This window comes from Urocampus carinirostris, chromosome 14, assembly GCF_059441175.1.
Source record: "Urocampus carinirostris isolate Australia breed hairy pipefish chromosome 14, RoL_Ucar_1.0, whole genome shotgun sequence".
Lineage (NCBI taxonomy): Eukaryota > Metazoa > Chordata > Actinopteri > Syngnathiformes > Syngnathidae > Urocampus > Urocampus carinirostris.
Genome location: NC_142362.1, coordinates 12,519,704 through 12,540,596, shown reverse-complemented (window position 1 = coordinate 12,540,596; position 20,893 = coordinate 12,519,704). Strand labels below are relative to the sequence as shown.

At 38.9% G+C, this 20,893-nt stretch overlaps 2 protein-coding genes across 2 annotated transcripts in view; both read left to right on the top strand.

The window, feature by feature from the left end:
- The first annotated feature begins 1,916 nt into the window (after positions 1–1,916).
- akap17a (A-kinase anchoring protein 17A) lies at positions 1,917–11,844 on the top strand. Its single transcript, XM_088353276.1, has 7 exons — positions 1,917–2,098; positions 3,386–3,726; positions 4,737–4,955; positions 6,719–6,931; positions 7,980–8,128; positions 8,193–8,433; positions 9,442–11,844. The coding sequence occupies exons 2-7, from the start codon at positions 3,400–3,402 to the stop codon at positions 10,207–10,209; spliced, it is 1,917 nt and encodes a 638-aa protein (XP_088209402.1). The 5' UTR covers positions 1,917–2,098; positions 3,386–3,399; the 3' UTR covers positions 10,210–11,844.
- A 648-nt stretch (positions 11,845–12,492) lies between these two features.
- asmt (acetylserotonin O-methyltransferase) overlaps positions 12,493–20,893 on the top strand; it is a 34,433-nt gene continuing 26,032 nt past the window's right edge. Inside the window, exons 1-4 of the mRNA XM_088352979.1 lie at positions 12,493–12,707; positions 15,578–15,752; positions 17,086–17,215; positions 19,882–19,950. Of these exons, the coding sequence (XP_088209105.1) occupies positions 12,606–12,707; positions 15,578–15,752; positions 17,086–17,215; positions 19,882–19,950 (476 nt within the window). The 5' untranslated portion in view covers positions 12,493–12,605. The remainder of the gene's footprint in view (positions 12,708–15,577; positions 15,753–17,085; positions 17,216–19,881; positions 19,951–20,893) is intronic.

Sequence of the window (20,893 nt, the reverse complement as noted above, 5' to 3'; positions counted from 1 at the left end):
GCCGGTCATGTAGGTATAATAATTTGGGAGATCACTGCGTTGCTTGAGCTCGATTTGAGGTTGAGAGCTGTTTTAGTTTGCTTATTGGGTGAGAGAAAAAGCCAGACAAAAAGCGAGAGAGAGAGAGACTGTTTGACTGTGGCTACTGACCTACATACACTGCAAAGGGAATAATGCCTGTTATGTAAATTCCCCAGCCATCTTTTCAGCGAATCGGAGGTATTAGTGCTCCCTGTGCGGACTAATCCATATTCAATCCAGCTCACATTGACACATGCAGTCCCCTAAAGCCATATTTAGGGAATGGCCAAGAGTGCCACGAATAAACATAAAAGAAAAAGGAATGTCATCATTGAGGGGAAAGTAGGAGCGGGATTTTTTTACCAATTAGGTCACAAATTGTAATTTAAAAATTCTTTACAGTCATTTTATGAAAGTTTTTTGTTTTTAATCACGTGATTTCATTTAATTTTTGTGTATTAAATAGATAATATATTAATAATATCCATCCATCCACTATCTGTACTGCTTATCCTCAGTAGGGTCACGGGGGTGCTGGAGCTCATCACAGCTATCTTCGGGCAGTGGGCAGGGGACACCCTGAACTGGTTGCCAGCCCATCGCAGGGCAAACAGGGACAGACAATTTGCTCGCTCATTCAACCCTGGGGACAATTTGGATTGGCCAATCAACCTGACATGCATGTTTTTTTTTGGAATGTGGGAGGGAACCGGAGCGCCCGTATGAAACGCACGCAAGCACGGGGAGAACATGCAAACTCCACACAGGGGGTTCGATCTCATGACCTCAGAACTGTGCCGCACACACGCTAACCACTGTGCCGCCGTGCTGCCCCTAGATAATATATTATTCAAATTAATTTCACTCAAAAGTAGATAGATAGATAGATAGATAGAGAGAGAGAGAGAGAGAGAGAGAGAGAGAGAGAGAGAGAGAGAGAGAGAGAGATAGATAGATAGATAGATAGATAGATAGATAGATAGATAGATAGATAGATAGATAGATAGATAGATAGATAGATAGATAGATAGATAGATAGATAGATAGATAGATAGATAGATAGATAGATATATTTTTTTTTTGCTAATTATTTGTGCCTATCCATCTCCAGACGGTTTTTTGGAATTGGGGTTTACTCCCCCACATGAAACATGTTTCCATGGTTAGCAGTACCAGGAGAAGCCTCCTGACGTAGGGAATTAAAAATAACGATATTTGAGAACAGGGTAATGTTTTATCAATTTTTTTGTAGGAATCCCAGTTTGACCGAAGGCCCTCAAGTGAATGGAGTTTGACAAAAATATACTAGTTGGGTGTAAATCTTAATCAGCAATATAAAAAAAATGCCTTTATTTGAGATGATTTTTCGTGAAGCCAGATGGAATAGCATTTTTATTTTTTTATGTCATTGCAGAAAATAAAAAACTTGATCCCAAAATTCTAATTCACTGAGACAGTCTTGTATTTAGAGCACTTTTCTTACAATAAAACGTAAATCTGCGTTTTGTATGAAATGAAATTTGTTCCCTCCCACCCAGAAAGTTATATTAATGGCAAGCTAATCTTCTTTAGATCAGTTTTTCCAAGCACAAAATATTAATTATTCATATATATATTTTGCCTTTTCATCCTGATAGCATTTTTTTCTCTTCAAAGTCTTTATTACATGTTTTACCCTAAAGTGCCATGTCTAACCTCGTTTCATGAATGTTTCACAACGTTGATATCAATGACAATAAAGACAATTCTATTCAATGTACAGTAGTTCTTATCTTTTTATTATTGCAATTTCCCAGTAATAATATGTAATACCCAAACATTCCCCATAACGTCGCTGTTGTAAAAAATAGGAGGCTTTACGCTAGACGTTATTGTTTGGCTCCGAGGTTAAAGTTGACACGATGCGGAAGTGGTTTAGCGTGTATTCATTTGCTATCACAGGTCGTTGCCTGTCCTTAAATAAATACTTTGTTAATTTTATTTAACTGCGAGATTACAAAATGTGCTGCTGATTTGGATTTCTTTCACAAGACATATTTAAATCGCTTTGGTCAAATTGCACCAACGAGGCTTTAAGGTAAGTGCGTGGAAAGGAACTGCATATGCTAACTATGCTAACCTATAAACAATAATTATTAGATGCCTGGCGCACTAACAGTCTTAATTTTAAGTTCGTCACCTTTCCTACATAAAAATATTCTTGATCTTGTTTGTAACGGGGCTTTGCTTAATAATAGAACTTTAACTTATTTCTTACCTTCAAATTTCGCTATTTAGAACGAGATGTCGCGAATTGTAATGCAGTTTCAAGAGTTATTTTATAGTGCTTAATTCATTCTGACACTGCTTTTGATTCAGGAGACCGTCCTTCGAAAATCTTTAAAAATGAATGCCTCGGAATTAGTTTCGTGTATTCAAAATACGACAATTTCCAATATTCTTACAGTATCACGGTGTGGTATGCTGGATACAGCAGCGTCATCAAAACAGTCTAGAAAATCAGCCTCCGTTCTTTTCCCAGTCGAGAGGACGTTATATAACACTGCCTTAAACAAGCACACAAAAGTGAAAAAAGAAAGTAATTTGCACATTGTTAAATACATAATTTATTCGGTTTTTTTATAATAAAAATCCTTGAGTCTTTGGTTTCTCTGATGTAAATGAATTATAAGTAAATAATGTATTTACTTTTTTACTGTTGGACACCTGCAAATAAGTTTGCTCAGGATGCCAGGGTTAATTGTTGCTTTGACTTTTATTTTGCATTCTTAAATGCTATTTTGAATAGTATGTTCCATTTACCTCATCATAGACTTACCAACTATGTATAGGAAAACAGACCACTCGTATGGGAAAATAAAATCACCTTATTCTTACCTTTGCAAGTTTCTGCTAAATGCCATTGCAGTATTTTCTGATGCACTTACAATTTAGGCCAGTCACATAGCACTATCTTACCCATCTATCCTAATATTATTTTTCTTAAAATATTTTATTACATGATTATCCTGGGTTTCCACATCTAATTTTGTTGTGAACAATGTGCACTGCGTTCTGATCAATAACAATGAAGACTACTCAAGTCAAGTTGCATTTATTTGTACAGCCCTTAATTGCAACATTTCTTAAAGGACTGCACAGGTTACAATTACACTATACCCTGATTTTAAATCAACATGCGGGCAAGGAAAAACTCATAAACCTCAGACTGAGGAGAATAAGTAACTTTGACAAGGGGCCTCACAAGTGTTACTCTGTTTTGTTTTGTTTGTTAGAGTGGTATCACTTATAAAAACCATAGCCTTGAGGAACTGCCACATGTATGATTTTTTTTTTAAACGTTTGTTTGTTTGTTTTGTTTCAGACCTGCCTGCTACAATGACCACCATTGTCCATGACACCACAGAGGCGGTGTGCCTCTCTGCTGAACACAACATATACTTGAAGCCCATCGCCAAAATGACCATCAGTGTCACACTACCGCAGCTTAAGCTTCCGGGAAAAAGCATTTCTAACTGGGAGGTAATGGAGAGGGTAAAGGCCATGGTGGCACCAGACCTGTTTTCCGCCTTACGGGTCTCCAAGAGCACCATGGACTTCATCCGTTTTGAGGGAGAAGTTGAGAACAAAGCGGTTGTTAAGTGTGTGTTGAGCCGGTTGGATGGGAAGAGCATCAAACTTAGTGGATTTACTGATGTGCTAAAGGTAAGTGCAAATAGAAACAATTCAGATGAAAAAAATATTTTTTAAAAAGAGCTTAAAATTGCATTAGGCATTAGAGGGAAGCGTTTACTTTTGTACTTTCGATTGAAGAACTACTGTGAGAAAGGGATAAAACTAGTGACCAGTCATAAGGTCATCAACATTTTAAAAGATCCTGTCATGGTAAAAGATTTAAAGCAATTTCTGATAAAAAAAATGTTTGCTGGCATAGAGTGGGAAGTCATCACTCTATATTAAAAAAATGGGAAAGTGCGTTATATTAAAAAAATAACAGAACACGAGTGGTGGAATATTTGTAAAACACCGTACCCATCCACTAGCTCCAGGATTTTGAGGAAATTCAACTGATGGAACGTGGTCAGATTTGTTATTACTCCCAAAAATAGAAAAGGTGTTTTAGAGGTTCTAAAACCATGCTGAAGAGCATTTGGAGAGGTAGATGTTGACTGCATGCATATACTGTATTTTGGTTTTGCCAAAGAATACAAGATAACTGGGACAAATTATTGTTTATCTTAAAGAAAATTGTAGGATACAGGATACCTAAACATTTAAGGTGCTCTATTTGAGGAATCTAACAGACTAAATATTACAGAAAAACAGATCAGTACCTGGTTAAGGTTCTTTTGTCAGTTTGCAAAAAAATAATTACACTATTTTGGCACACTACTGTGGTGCAGTGGGTGTGCATTGTGGTGGAATTATTTGTAATGGAAAAGACCAACTTTCAAATAAGAATACAGGAAACCCAATTCATGGACAAATGAGAAAAATGGATGGACTACGGGTAAAATACGGATGCCACTTACAAACATTGAAAACTAGACGTTGAATAATGATTTGAGCATTATAGATACCCCCCAACACTGCAATGTTGTGTTTTTTTCCCCTCTTCGTTGTCTTTAGTTTGAAGTGTGTTAGAAAAAGGAAAAAAAACACAACAAAAATTCTGTTACTAAAAAACACACATTAAGACTGGAATTAATTTCTAGGTACGTGCAGTGGAGAATAAAGTGGACTTCCCAACAAGGCACGACTGGGACTCGTTTTTTCGTGACGCCAAAGACATGAATGAGACGCTACCTGGGGAACGGCCCGACACTATTCACCTGGAAGGGCTGCCTTGCCGCTGGTTCAGCCAGAAACAAAGCGGTTTTCCTGATCGGCCCTGTGCGACCGTCCTCATCGCTGTCTTTGAGGCCTTTGGCAAGGTAAACTGTTGCAATACAGCTTGAATAGAATAAAATGAATTGTCATTGTAACTTGTTAGCACGGCGGCGCAGCGGTTAGCGCGTGTGCGGCACAGTTCTGATGTCATGAGATCGAACCTCCTGTGTGGAGTTTGCATGTTCTCCCCGTGCTTGCGTGTGTTTCCTCCGGGCACTCCGGTTTCCTCCCACATTCCAAAAACATGCATGTCAGGTTAATTGGCCGGTCCAAATTGTCCCTAGGTGTGCATGAGCGAGTGAATTGTCTGTCCCTGTGTGCCCAGTGACTGGCTGGCAACCGGTTCAGGGTGTCCCCTGCCCACTGCCCGAAGATGGCTGGGATGGGCTCCAGCACCCCACGACCCTACTGAGGATAAGCGGTGCAGATAATGGATGGTAAATGTTTAACAAAATTAAAAAGGTCCCATCCTGATGGTGCGAGAACATTTACAAGATAAAATACTGCAGTTTGAAATAATGGCATTATGGGTAAAAGTATAATAAAAGGGTAGTATTAAATTAATAAGTAAATACAAATTAGGAAACTGAATCATCCCTTAACATGGTTGCACATTCCTGTCCAAGCATGGTAACCAGTGTTTTGATTATTCTTTTGACTATATTTTTACCATGAATTAATCAGTGAAGGGAAGAAGAAGGATTTTGTGCTTTTTGGACAAAAACTTGTGAAATAGATAACCAAGCAATGAGTAATAATCACAACCTTAAGAAATCTTTTGTGTCTAAATAAACCGAGAAATGGCAAGTTATTGATTAATTTTAAGTTATTTTAAGTGGGGAAAACACATTGTAGAACTAATTGAATGGCAAGTCTGCTTAACGAGTGTTTTTGAGCTAAGGCACTACATATGTCAAAAATGATTAAAAATTAATCAGTTTCATGTTTTTGTTTAAACTGAAATTATCATGCCTAATTTGACACTATTGGTTATATTTAATCATTTGTGGTCACTTCAGTCAGGAAATAAAACAGGTTGTACATTCTGGTTAGTGTTTTTTTTTTAAATAACAGTTTGAGTTTATATTATATTTTCAATGTGTTCTTCAAGCTTTACAATATCTTTTTGTGCCAAAAAATGATGATTCGAAAATTTTGCAAAAAAATATCTGCAAAACAATTCATTTTAGTACAATTTAAAATTTTTCAGTTTTTTTTTGTATCATAAGTAATTGGTAATTAAAATTATGTTCAAGATTTTTACTTCATTTGATTTATTTCGTTTTTGTTTTGCCAGGCAATCTTTAACATTTCTGCACCGTTGGACGTTGCATCTTGTAATGCATTCGTTTCGCCACGTTTATTCTGCTTAGAAATAAACAGACTATGATTCCCAATATGGTAGTTAGCCCTCTCCTTTCAATTGACACTTTTTCCATGATGGTCTGTCCATTTTTTTTTTCATGCACAAAGCGCAAAGTCACATTAAACTTGTCTTGCTCGACACATATATTCAACCTGTCTCTTACCTTGACTGCTCGGGCGCATAAATTAGTTGCATCATTGTGTAAGCTGCAGGATTGAAAGCTTGGGGTGAAAACACTATTAACAATGCTTGACAAATATACACTGCTAGTAATAAGGCTCATTAAAGTCCAGGATTTTCTTTGTATAAAAGGAAATCTCAATCATCAAGCTTTATATTTCAGACTACAAAATGATTTTATGTCGTGGAACCCCCTGTGTACTTTAATTATATAACATTAGCATGAACGCTGTTATATAAATAACAAATGCATTAATTCAGGTGAGGAACGTGGACATCCCGATGCTGGACCCATACCGGGAAGAGATGCTGGACAAGAACTTTAATACTTTTAGTTTTGGCGGCCATTTAAATTTCGAGGCTTACGTCCAATACCATGAGTACGACGGCTTCACTAAGGCCATGGACTCAATGCGCGGCATGAAACTGATGCTGAAAGGAGACGATGGAAAAGCCGTGGCCTGCAACATCAAGGTACATTTCATTCTCTTGGTTTTTATTACAAACTGCCACAAAAGCTGGCACAGTGTCTATTCGTTCCTGCTCATGAACCAACTTGAACCTATTAAACACAATATGTAATGTTAATACTGTGAGGTAATTTAAACCTCTTACTGTGAGCCATGTGGGAGGCCACAAGTGTAGGACAGATGAGCCGGTTTCAGCTCAGATGCATCAGGCACATGAAAGACCTTTCAATGGAATGAGAGGCAAAGCTGCACATGTCGTGACGGGTGGGAGGCTAATTCAAACGAGTATTCGAAGGTCTGACGCACAAATTGGTGCCTACAGACGCGAGAGATAATAAGCTCAAGTTACACTTGTTTACAAATAAGTGGTCAAACACAATCCATTTGATTAAGCTTGGGTAGCTCAGATTTAAATAGTTATGGGTCCGTCAACCCGTTGCCAATTTTTAAAGGAATCTTTTGAGATTGCTGTTATAATGGCGTAACGTAGAAAAAGATGTTGCAACACATGATCACCTTTGTTGGTGATTTGCACCTATATTTTTTTTTGTTTTCAGAGTTTTTCATTTGATTACACTTGATTATGGCACCATTCTACTGATAATTTATTATTATTTTTTTATTTATCTTTGTTTTGTACAAAACTATGGTAAAAATAGATTTTTAGAATTATAATATTTGTTGTCATTATTAAAAACACATTGAAACGAGATTAGACATGGCACTCCAGGATAAACATGTATTTATAGACTTAAAGAAGAAAAATAAGATAAATAGAATGTCAGGATAAATAAGCAAATATTCTGGATTTTTCTTAGTGTTTTTGTTTTATACATCATTAGGAAAATGATGACATGTGTTGTTATAGTTTTTGGAGGTTGTAGGATTTTATAGTATGCAAGAGTTCTACGAATTCATTTTGACTGACACTGGCTAATTAAAGTTAGGAGGCACCAAGAAGCAACCTTAAAAACAAGAAACTCATAAACGTCTTATGATATAAGAACATAAAATCAAAGTTTTGAAATGTATATTGTTTACATTCTCCTCAGGTGACATTTGACACCACAAAACATCTCGGTGAGTCAGCCGTAAAAAAGCGAAACCAAGAGAGGCTCAAGCTTCAGGAGTTAGAGAAACAGCGAGAAGAGCAGAAAAGGCGAGAAAAGGAAGAAGAGGAGCGACGTAAAGAGCAGGAGCGGTAGGACCACATGATAAAAAGGATTCAAATGCAGCATATTTTGACCATCATGAAACTTTTGTAGCAAACAGAAGGAGCAGGAAGACGAAGAGCGGGAGAGGAAAAAGGAGGAGAAGCAGCGGAGGCGTGAGCAGAAGTTGCAGGAGAGGGAAGAGAGGAGAAACATGAAGAGGGTGAGGAAGCAGCAGGAGGAGGAGCAGAAGAAGCTTCAGATGAAGATTGCAATGGAGGAGAGGAGGCTTCTGCTGGTTCAGCGCAATCTGGAATCAATCCGTCTCATTGCTGACCTGCTGGCCAGAGCAAAGGTACACTTAAGTAGAAACATATGAGTGCTTAAAATCATTTTATTGAAGTAAAAATATATCTTTGACATTTTAGCAGTCATTGGCAGCAAATGAGATAATAGAATGTCAATCATCAACAGTTGGCAACCAGTTTACTGGAGAGAAAAGATTTAGGACACAACATTTATCTGTTCCCGGATCAAGTTTGCTTCTAAAATTTCTCGTATCGCAATCAAACCAAGTTTCCAGACTCCAAAAATTATCCAAGTTAACCCTAGATAACTGCAAAACACATCTTACTGGTCATTAAAACCCATTCAAAAAGTAATTAAGCATACAAATACAGTAATAAGATAATGTTTATTATGAGCACTTAGCGCGCAGAAAATCCTAAGTTGCTAAAGAAAGTTTATCCGTGGTAATAGTGTTGGTGGGGGAGTAAGAGAAAAAGGTGCAGGAGTGAGAGCAAGAGAGAGAGCATGAATCTAAAAAACACAAGTGTGCAGAATCATGCAGGCGATGAGTAGCCTTCAGCTTCTGGGTCTTCTAGTGATAGAGTCTAGACGGTCTATGTCGGGCAAGAGTTTTTGCTCAAACGACATCTTGTTTCTTGAAAATTGAGTAGCTTGTATTTAGAGAGGCCACCGTATATTAAAACTGTAGTGACTGGCATTAGCGGTTAGCAACACTCAGTAAAAAGTTGCAGCCCAATTGAAGCTAAAGCTTAAGCACCAATAATTCAGTCTATAGAACTGGCACAACCTCTCACATTGGGATTTGTTTTTTTTTCGCCTTTCTCGTGTGTGATTGAGGAAACTATGACTAATATCAAATTTAAATTAATTTCAAAACATACGACCCAAAGGTTTCTTAATTTTCCTCATGCTCAGGTATTTTGAATTTTCCTTGACTTCATGTAGGTTTAAAATCAGGGTATGTTGCTAGTGTGGTCTGTGCATCCGTTCAAGACTTTTTGTGATCAAGGCCTACACAAATCAATTTGACTTGACTTATCCTCTTCCCTCAAAGGCAGCCAAGCAAGAACAGCAAGACAAGGAGCGCGCCCAACGCGAAGAACAAGAAAAGCGTGACAAGGCACAGCAAGAGGAATTGCGCGCCCGTCACCAGCACCTGGAAGACCTCCGCCGCAAACAGCAGGAGGAGCTCCTCAAGGTGGAGCTGGAGAAGGAACGGGCCCTTGACCTCCAACGCCGAGAGAAGGAGCTGAGGGACAAGCTGCTCTGCAACATGCTAAAGAAGAGCAACAAGAAACCTGTGCAGGACAACGAGGAGGCCCCGGATCCTGGAAGGGAGAACATGCCTCCGCTGGTCATGGGTCAGGTGAACGGTGTGAAGACAGAAGCGGGTAAAGAGAAGCAGGTCACCAAAATTTTGGAAACGTCAGGGAAAAGGAATAAGGTGAGGAATGTGGAGGACGCAAAGAAGAAAAAGAAGGAGGTAAAGGAGAAAGAGGAGGTGAAGGGCAAACACAGTAAGGAATGCGATGGCACCTCCAAGGGGCAGCATTCAAGCAGAAGGAGAAGGAGCACCAGTCGGCGCAGGACCTCAAGCCACCACAGGACGAGCGACAGTCAGCGCAGGCAACGGAGCAGGAGTAGCAGCTCCAGCTCCAGCCGGGACAGGAGCCGAAGCAGCAGTGGGCAGAGCTACAGCAGGCATAGAAGCCGAAGACACAGCAGGGACCAATCCAGGAGCAGCAGCCGGGAAAGGAGTCGCTACAGGCGGGGACACAGAAGGCGCAGCTATAGTCGGGACAGGAGTCACTCCAGAAGATAAGCGTACGCCATTTCTTCAAGACGGTCCTTGTTTCCCAAACTAAGTGTACTCTTGCATTGTTGATACCCTCAATTTCGGACTACAAGCTGCTATTATTTTTCTACATTTTAAACACTGAAGCGTTTGATATCATGCAGCTTATTCTTTTTCCTTTTATTTCTTTTTTTTGCGAGAATGTTCACAAGAGTCAGGCCAGCGACTTCCGATATGCGCCCGGCCCTACCCGCTGATCTCCCCAGCTGGGGTGTCCATCTCAGCTCCTTGGTGGCGCCAGGCAGTTGTCTTTGAACTGCCGGGGAATGCAATTGTTTCTTCAAAACAAAGCATCACACTGACAAACACATGAATTTGCAGGTTGTGTCCACAGATGTCAATCCTAATCAACCTGAGCAGCAGTCAATACTAATTAAAGTGGTATTCTCATGCATGCAGGAATGCAACAAAAACATTCTCAAAACAAAGCTCAATCTATTGTTTAGACTAAAAGTCAGAATCCTGGACGATTGCAAGAGCCTGCTCACAGGACTGATCTTAAGCTCTCCATACCACATGACAAATTGATAGAGAGGAGCTCAAGTATTGCTATTACTACAAAATGTACATGCTATGATTGCACAGCCTTCTGAATTGAATTAATTTCAGTGCATTGAGTTTTGTTTGGAGAATGTTCGTGTCACACTCCTGCGTATATGTTAAACTGTTGTGCTAGTTGCATAAGATTAACAGCTGCGGACAGTGTCTTTATCGCGGCTCAATGTGATATAATTCTATACTAGACATTTCCCTGCCGATTTATTTTTTAAATGTAAGAAATGGACCAGAAGGACTTCATTTTTATGGCTGTTCAAGCTTGTATTACAAAAGAATCAAGTGCACTCTATTGTCCGGAATTAACAGTAACCTATTTCTCGCTCGCTTGACCATGTACTGAGTACCTCAAAAACAGTTGAGTCTGTCGAGTGGAAAAAATATACTGGGCTTGAAACGCTTTTTATGTTTTTTCAATGGTGTAGATTTTGATCAGTGCACCACAACCTAGCCAAAGTCAGTACAGGGGAAGGGGGGAATTAAAAACAACAGCCTAAGGACTGTGGTGAAATTTATTTTCTTGGATTTCCCCCCCCCCGACTCATCTTAAAGCAAATAGTTAATTTGCAGTGTTACGGACTGGTTTGCTGAGGACGCTAACAAGTAAATGCTGCTCCTGTAACATCATGTGAAATCATGAAGACATGTATGAGCTGCCTTGAATGTGTCTAATTTACATTTTTTTCTTTTGAGGCAGCCCAAGAAAACTCAGGATTTACATATCTGACTTTTGAAATGTTTTGACAGACTTTTACTTTCCTTTTCTCACTGTTTGACTCTTTTCTTGTTAGTGACCGAATTGTAAAATGAAAGCTCAAAAGCTTTGTCTACATTCTTTAGCTGATTAAGCCGGCTTCCGTTCGCACGGAAAAGAGAGAACTCTCGACCTTGCTTTCATGCTTACGTCGTAGCTTTTGAGAAGACCGTATGTGCATCAAGATGGTGCTTTTAATTCGGCTACACTGTTTGATTTTGTCAAATCTGCAAACTGTTTAGCCTTCTCGGAGTACGTTGAAAAATCAGAATAAAGTTTCAAGGCTTTGTATATTTGTACAGAATTGGCTTTTTGTCGAGTCTAAAGTGACCATTTACGTGTGGGAGAGCTAAAAAATATTAATTAATCGTAGAAGGAAATTCAGGCAAAGACTTTTTGGGTTTTCTAGACAGCTGCAGCTGGAGAGAGGTTCCTTTCGTCTCGCCGGTCGCGCCCTTTCTGAAAACCTTCCCCCACTGCGCTGTGTTTTATTGAAGTAGACAAAGACACATGAAAATAAACCCCCCCCCCCTGGGACAGTTCCAACACTTAAACAGGGTAACTAGGAGATGCCAAAAAGGGCCAACTGATTAGAAATACACACTTTTGAGTAAATACGTTTAAGCCTACTGTACACTTTTATATTATCTGGAAGGAATACACCTGAGATATGTTATCTGTTTATAACGTAAATGCAAACATTGAAACGTTTGATTTATAGTTTGCCCTAGGACCACTGAAGAAATTTCATTAAGCTCCTCCCACAAATATGGTATTTTGTTAAGTTGTCTATAATGTCTTTTTAGTTGGCACACAAACCTACAATGGCTCCTGCCAAAGACTTCATCGGAGTGTGAGTGATTGTGAACAAGGCTCTAGTGTTTTGTGTTTCACGGTCCAGAGGAAGGCGAGAGCCCCTGCTCTAATCTGGGTTATCGGCCTCTAATCTCTTTAGCCCACGCTGTTGGTCTTTAGTCTGCTTTTGTCTCCTCAAAACACCTTGCAGAGGTGTAACTCGTTTCATAGGACACAAGAAGCTGATAGTTGGTGAGAAATGGCAGCTCGGGACGCAACAAACTCAACAGAAGCTTCACCCGCCACTGAAATGTACCCAAGGAAAATTCTGGAGTATATGGAAGGTTTCCTTGTCTCCAAGGTAATGCACACTTGCAGACAAACATTCTCCAGATGCTTTACAATCCAGTAAATGTGTGAATTGCTTTACTATATTATTTTAGATTGTGAATATATCCGGATGATGGTGCATTTAAAAACCAAATAGTTTTTATCGTTTTTATGTTTTTCGCTATTTTTTTTAATACCTCAATCAGTAAGAGTTCGCATTCTGTTTTTCTATCTGTATCTGTATTCAATAGAAGTGGTAAACTTAGAAAGAAATCGTGTTCTGATGGCTGGTAGTTTTGCTAATTCGGGTGCTTTACTAGAAGTTAAAAACAAAAAGAAAAATGTATATATTTTTTCCTGTCAAAAGGAAAATACTGATTTCAAGCATAAAGAGACTATAGAAAAAAATGGCTGACAATTGCATTACTGTAAAACTAGAAATACAAAAAAAAAGTGGAGCAAGATAAATTAAAAATGACAAGGGCGGTGGTTCATATCAAACTAAAAAATATTGTAAAATAAAAAAGCCAGATAAAGTTGAAAGTTGAAAAGGGAAAGTAATTGAAGAATTTGATCAAAATCAATTTGAATAGTTGCCTATATTTTTCTTACTTGTATTCTGTTAAAATAGCTTCAGACTAAATTAAGCAGCAACATAATTTAAAAACTGAGTAAAATAGAAAAATATTAAAAATGAGTGAAAATATAGATGTGTTTAATTTAAGAAGGGAAAAATAATACAGGAAATTAGCAACATTATCTGGTTTGGTGCATCTTGGGCAAGTCCAGCCTGGGAACGCCCAGCCCCCCAGACCAACATACAGTGGCTTGCGTAACAATTTAGCCCCCTTGAACTTTGTGACCTTTTCCCACATTTCAGACATCAAACATAAAGATATAAAAATAATTTCTTGTAAAGCATCAACAATAAGTGGGACAGGATCGTGAAGTGGAACACACTTTATTGGATAGAAGGTAGGATGTTTAAAGCTTGGGAAATCTTTTTGTATCCAAATCCAGCTTTAAACTTCCCCACAACAGTATCTCGGACCTGCCTGGTGTGTTCCTCGTTCTTAATGGTGCTCTCTGCGCTTTAAACAGACCTCTGAGACTATCACAGTGCAGGTGCATTTATATAGAGACTTGATTACACACAGGTGGATTCCATTCATCATCGTTAGTCATTTAGATCAACATTGAATCATTCAGAGATCCTCCCTGAACTTCTGGACGGCTGCACTGAAAGTAAAGGGGCTAAATAATTTTGCACACCCACTTTTTCAAAGGTGTGTAAAATATCCAATTAAGTGTGTTCCACTTCACGGTTGTGTCCCACGTATTGTTGATGATTCACAAGAAATTACAGTCTTATATCTTGATGTTTGAAGTCTGAAATGTGGCAAAAGGTAAAGTTCAAGGGGGCCCAAATAGTTTGCAAGCCACTGTATGTTTGCACCCGGTCTCAGCTGGGGACCTTATGCGTGTCAGGTGACTATTAACCACTGCACTACAGAAACAATTACATGCATCAAAAACTCACCTTTTTGAGAAAATCATAATTTTGAAGTCAAAAAGGGTGACCTATGTGAATCGAATAGATCCAAGAAGTCAAGTCATGTTTATTTGTATAGCCCTCTTTCACAAGGAGTCTCAAAGGGCTGCACAGACCACAGATGATTGCAAAATAAAGACCATTATTAAACCATACCTTGATCTAAAACTTACATGAGAGCAAGGAAAAACTCAAAGAAGAAAATTGAGAGGAGGTGGGGAGATTGGTGAGGTTTTGCATAGAATGAACCAAGCGTTAGAGGCCCTTGTTCTGTGCAACTGTTACGTTAAAAGCAAAAGCTCATGGAAGATCAGGCAACTAAAGAATCGAACCAAATTTCTGTGTTTCTAGCCTAGCAGGGTGGAGAATGGTTAAATACAGCCCATACGTCATGATACATAGATAAGATATAAAAAAAAAATAGAATGCCAAGATCCACCATTGCTGTTCAAGGAATCCCTCCATCGGAAACTTCAACATACTCTCTTGATTTATTTAGTGAATTTGTATTTTTAGTTTCTTGGCACGCGGATCAACGTGATGCCATTTCGATAGCAACCGGAGTGGGTTGGCACGGAACGTGGAATCAAGAAATCCGGGCTAACTGATTAAGCGCGACTTTAACTAGTCTGGCTGGCACAAAGGGGATGTTGTAACAATAGTCTGTCCAGCCCTTTGAGACTCTTTGTGATTAAGGGCTATACAAATAATTACGACTTGACTTGAGAATACAGTATAGCCTACTTGTAAAATGTTAATGCTGGAAAGGTTAAATGATGCAACACATCAAAAAAGTCCACGGAAATGCTATAAAACCTATTAATTTTTCACATGGAAGAGAGTAGAAGTGCCAGATGTACCGGTAGTGTCTGGAGATTATCTGGTTGTTGGGCCGGTCAAGAGAAGGCTAGTTTTAAAATACTTATCACTGTAGTAACTGATGCCAAGCTAAATTTAGCCTGCTTTCATGCAAGCGACTTGAAGCTGAATTCAGTTAAGATAATGAACAAATCAATATTTGGTTGGGTTGTACATTTTACCAGAAGATGTCTCCTCTACAACCGTCTCACCTTTTTAACCACAGATCCGTTTTCATGCCTGAAATCACGCAGAGTATGATGTTTTTAACATTAGAGTGTCAGTTTTTGAATGAAGTAAGTAATTTAAACAATTTTACCAATTAGCTTTCTGAGAGAATGTCTGGAACACAAGGAATAAGAATGTAAACATGACAGATGATTGATATGCGTGAGTGTAATATTGTTCCACTCAACCTCCCAATGACATACCAAACTTCTTAAAATTATCTCAAGTGCAAGCCAACCATCACGTTTCCTTCTCCGATCCAGACTTTGTTCACGGCTTGTGAGCTGGGCGTGTTCGACGTGCTCTTGGGCGCGGGACGTCCTCTGTCCGCTGAAGACATTAGCCAGGCTCTGGGTGCCAGCCTGGACGGCACCCAGAGGCTACTAGCCGCTTGTTGTGGCCTTCAACTGCTTGAGACGCATCGACAAAAGGGACAAGGTGAGTGTAATGTAAGTACGAGTGGACCTGGATTGAAATGAGAAAGCAGGAGCATGTATTGGACTTACAATGAGGATTGTCTCAAGTCTCATTTTTTTCCCTCTCTTGTTACACTTCCTACTGGTCTTAAGCCCGAACCCGACCAAAGCCCGAACCGAAATCCGAGTTGGGCCTAAAATGTCAATCATTCGTTTGCGTTCGGTCCTGGCTTATCTCTCCCTGACACCTTTTTTTTATAAATAATCCATTCATCATTGTTCTTAGTTTATTTTCCTTTGTGGAGGATCCACGCGCTAGATTCCGCTCCCATTTCGTGAAACGCAGTTCGTGTCCGTAAAGGTCAATGATTTTAATAAAAAAGAGTCAGCGAAAGAGAAGAGAAGCCCTCCTCCACACAAAAAAGTCCTCACAAATAAATGTGAAAATTTGTGTTTGGTTCGGGCTCGGTCCCCCAAATAAATTTATTTTTTCGGGCTCCGGCTGGTTCAGACTTTAAGGGTCGGGTCGGGCTGGATTATTTGGCCCCAAACTTACCTCCTCTTCCTACCATTCCAACATAAAAAGTGAAAATGTGTTTGTACTAGGGCTGCAGCAACTAACCTATTACAAATCAATGATTAAACGCGTTGGCAATTAATTGGATCATCGATTTGTTGTATAAGCGACCAGGTATATCAAATCAATGCAAGAGTGCACACAATTCTCTTGTGACGCTGGGAGTTGTAGTTCACATTTGGTTTCATCAGAGGACCCCAAGACCGTTTTTTTTTTAAAGTTGTTACTTTTTAAACATTTTCTTTTATTGAGCATTGGATCATTAGAAACAAAATTGGCATGAAAGTTTTAACTTTGTTGTGTTTGACTGATTCATCATGCAACAAAGTTAACAATTTTCATGGGAGAGAAAACATAAAAATAGGTAAATAAAATCAACTTAATATTAATAAGATTTAACAAAAATAATGAGCAATTCTTTGACATTTTGTAAAAAAAATTGTTGAATTTGCTACACATAAAATGAAATGTATTCCTCTTTTTTGTTTTGTATGATAGGTCCAAGTATACTATGATCTTTGGATAAGGTGGTAGGAAAACAGTATTTTACATATTTACAGGTGTATAGCACCATATATATTTTTGTTAATTGTTTTCTATATGTCAAAAATTAAACATTTGAATAAATAGGCGGAAATTAAAATTGTCTTTAAAAGTTCTGATTCATTGATTAATCAAAAAAAGAATTGACCGATTCATCGATTATGAAAATAATAGTTGGTTGCAGCCCTAGTTTGGACACCCGCGGGAACTTATTGGCACGCATGTCTTATGTTAGTGTCTTACAGCAACACGGAGATGGCAAGCCTTTACCTGACCCGATCAGGTCCCGAAACCCTCTACCACTCTATTCAGTACAGTTCCAAAACAATCTACCTCTGCTGGCACTACCTGACTGATGCAGTCAGGTCAGTGAACGGAGCTTTTACATCATTTACGTTGTATAATGTCACTTATCATAATATATACAATCCTATAAAGGTATCATAACATACAGTGTATAATATCGTATCAGGAAATGTATCACAACAGATAACAATATAATAATAATAATAATAATAATTTCCTTTGTATTGTCATTCTTTGTAACAATGTACACAGAACGAAATGTCGATACACCTGACCCGTTGTAGCGAGCCGATGCAGCCGCAGCCAACAGAGGGCGCCGCCATTTTACCAATGTTATAAGTCTTAGGTATGACTCGGCCGAGTGTAAAAATGTATTATAGTATCTTTTTTTAGTTTATATAAGTATGTTTAAGGCTTGTATAGGTAACCTGTATTGTTTTGATCTAAAAAATAAACATTTCATAAGACTATGCTCTTTAAAGTTGAGTTTAACTTACTTTTGGAAGATGGGCTTCAAGAGTTAGGCGCCATCCTCCTCCGTGGTAAAACGTGGCCAAAAGAAAGTGTTCCGACCATTTTCTCAACCGCATCAAGCTTTCTTATTGCACTTTCGTTTCAAAAGAAATGGATCGCCTCTTCTTTACACTTTACACCAACCACATTAAATGGATGCACGTGATATTAAACAATAAGATTGTCAAAGTTCTAAGCACGCTGGAGATACAGTATAGAATGTTTACACACGAACTAGGACGAGGAAGCGGAAATCTTCTTCAGGCTGGATGCCAGGTGACCTCTCATAGCGCCACACGCTGGTAGCGGCGGAAAGAAGCACTACAGTACTGTCCTCTACTCTGATATACAGTAGATGCACCCAATACAACTCTGTCTTACAGCAATATCCGGATATTTTTCAACATCCCGAATAAAATGTTTGTATTTACAGTAATTCGTAAGTTGGATGGTCGTAAGTAGGGGAGCGTTTATAACATGACATGTAACGTATCATAACACACAATGTATTATATCGCAATATAAAATACAAAATGCAATATTGTATCATAACATTTAACGTATTGTACCGTAACACAATGCATCATATGTAATATCGTATCATATCATGACTTATAATAATTGCTTATCTTAACGCACAATGACATATAAGGTATTATATTGCATCGTAATATTTAACATGTCAAAGTAGAACGTATTGTTGAAGAGAATTCGTCTCGTACGTGTTCAAAGAAATGCAGGAGTCAAAATGACGTAAGAGGGAGTTCTTTTTATTGATACACAATTTCAACAAGAGACTCAGCGAATCAAAGATATGCGTGTGTCTTTATAGTTTTCAACGTAGCACGTGTACCCGGTTTGGCCCCGTCCCTTTTCACGCCTGAAGGCTTACATGCCCAGGGTTCCGTCCTTATTTGGAAGTGTTTTTAAGTTTATGCCAGTTTATGTCACCTTGCCCTTTGCCGTTATCTCTTGTCCTCCCTTGAGGAGGATTTTTTATACTAATTCGTCCGCCGAGACCTTCGCGAGATGTAAACAACATTTCTCCCAACTGTAAGCAAGTCTTTCTACATTTCTTTCTAAATGTATGCAAATCTATTATACAAATGTAAGTTTATTTTCTACAACAGTATCATGACATGTAACGTAACCTTACAAATAACATGTTATAATACTTATACCTCAAGAGCAGCAGAAATGGCAGCAGAAAAACGCACAAAAGAAATAATAAAACCCACAGTTATTAGGCCTGAATGGTCAGCGCATCAACATCTCTGTTCTAACCTCTTTGTGAGCAAATTAATTTCAGCCTCATTATGATCTCAAAGCTGCTCTGTCGGACGTCCAGTTCAAGTCCAAAAGCAAAAAAAACGAGTCATTAAAAACGATGGTCCAAAGATGAAGCCACTCTAATTAAGCCTCAGAAAGCAGTCATCAAATACTTACTATGCAGTTTTCAGTCTTTCAGAATCGAAATGAGGACAGTTCAAATTGAATTTAGATGAAATCTTTTGCAGATAATGCATGTCGGGTTAATAATCATTCAATGGTCCTTACTACAGGTTAGACCATGGGTGTCAAACTCACTTTAACTCAGGGGCCACACGATAGAACAAACATGCTGTCGGGGGCCGGACTAGTAGATTAAAGAGAAAGAAAGAGAGAGAGAAAGAAATAGGAGAAAGCAGGAGGGAAAAGGAGAGAGGGCGGGACAAAGAAAGAAAAAAAGAGAGAGAGGGAGAGAGCGTGAGAAACAAGAGGTAAAAAGTCGTGAGAGAGGGGGTATGAAAGGGATAGGAAGAAAGAAATCCAAAGAGAAATAGAGAGACAGAAGGCGAGAAAAGAGAAAAGAAAGCACGAAGGGTAGGAAGAGAGAAATGGAAAAGAGAGAAAAGGAAAAAACGAGAGTAAACGAAGGTAAAAAGACACAGAGAGAGAGACAGAGACAGACAGTTGGAGAAAAGGGGTGGAAAATAGAGAGAGTGAGAGAGAAATAAATACAAGCACAGTGTCTCTGTTTGAGGCACCTGGCTTTGGCAACATCAAGTTGACATATTTCAACCTGCAGCTCGTTTTTCTCTTGCGCTTCTGTGTGTGTTGTCTCGCGGGCCGGATTCAATCCCTTAGCAGGCCTGATTTGGCCCGTGGGCTGCCCGTTTGACGCCTGTGGGTTAGACAAAAGAGGTAATATATTGGGTTTTCTATGTTGCAGGGAGGGCAAAAATCAATATGAGAAAGCCTTTGGCGTCAGCTCCCAAGACTTGTTTCAGGCTCTCTACAGGTAAGAATCTTGTTTTTTTTTTGTAATCAACAAATTATACACTTGGTCGACAAGGCCGCCCCCAAAAAATCTAAAAGCATACATGTTAAGTTTCAGAAATGGGAAATCGGGAGATTTTTTTCCCGGCGCGATTATTATTATTATTATTATTATTATCATCATTTGAAAAGACAACAATAAAATTCGTTTTTCAATCTACTTTGTTATTTTATGTTTACATGTGATTATTACAATGTTTAATTATTCCAAATTTTCTGGTAATCTTTAACATAGTCATATGTAGCACTCTTATTCGTCTGCTGCTTTCGAAGGAATGAGATCACGTGGAGTTCGAGATTATGATTGCCGAGTCTCGATCGAAGCTTTTTCCGGTGCAGAACGGCGAAAAAGACGATGATAGAGACTATGGATTAATTCGGCTACATTTTAATCGGCAAAACTTTGTTCACATAAAAATTTCGGCGACCAAAAAATAAATAAAATTAAATTTTTAGAAATCGGTAGATGTTGATCGGTAGGCGGGAGAATCGTAGCCAAAGCGGTAGTCTCCCGACCAAATCGGGAGACTTAACAAGTGTGTAAAAGGTGCGACACTACTTTACGGATTTTCACTTTCGCAATCGGTTCTGGTCCCCATTTACCGCGAAAAACCGAGGGATCTCTGTAGAAGAATGGAATATACCGTATTTTCCGCACTATAGGGCGCACCGGGTTATAGGCCGCACCCTCAAAAAATAGTTTTTGGTCCTATATCTTCCATAGATAAGGCGCACCGGATTATAAGGCGCTACAATGGGAACATCGACAAAACAGTCAGATGATTCAGTCCAACTGATTACCCCCTTAACATTCCCAAAGCTTGCAAAGAAGCAAATATGTGTCGTAGACACGTGCGGATGCGGTGTCCGTACGATGTCACTCAAATGCATCATTTCAAATATCA

What these genes read in the sequence shown, in the direction of transcription:
- akap17a (XM_088353276.1), top strand. Translation starts at nt 3,400, where the DNA reads ATGACCACCATTGTCCATGACACCACAGAGGCGGTGTGCCTCTCTGCT. An exon ending in TCTTTGAGGCCTTTGGCAAG is followed by an intron (nt 4,956 to 6,718) that starts GTAAACTGTTGC and finishes GCATTAATTCAG; the next exon opens with GTGAGGAACGTGGACATCCC. An exon ending in CCGTGGCCTGCAACATCAAG is followed by an intron (nt 6,932 to 7,979) that starts GTACATTTCATT and finishes CATTCTCCTCAG; the next exon opens with GTGACATTTGACACCACAAA.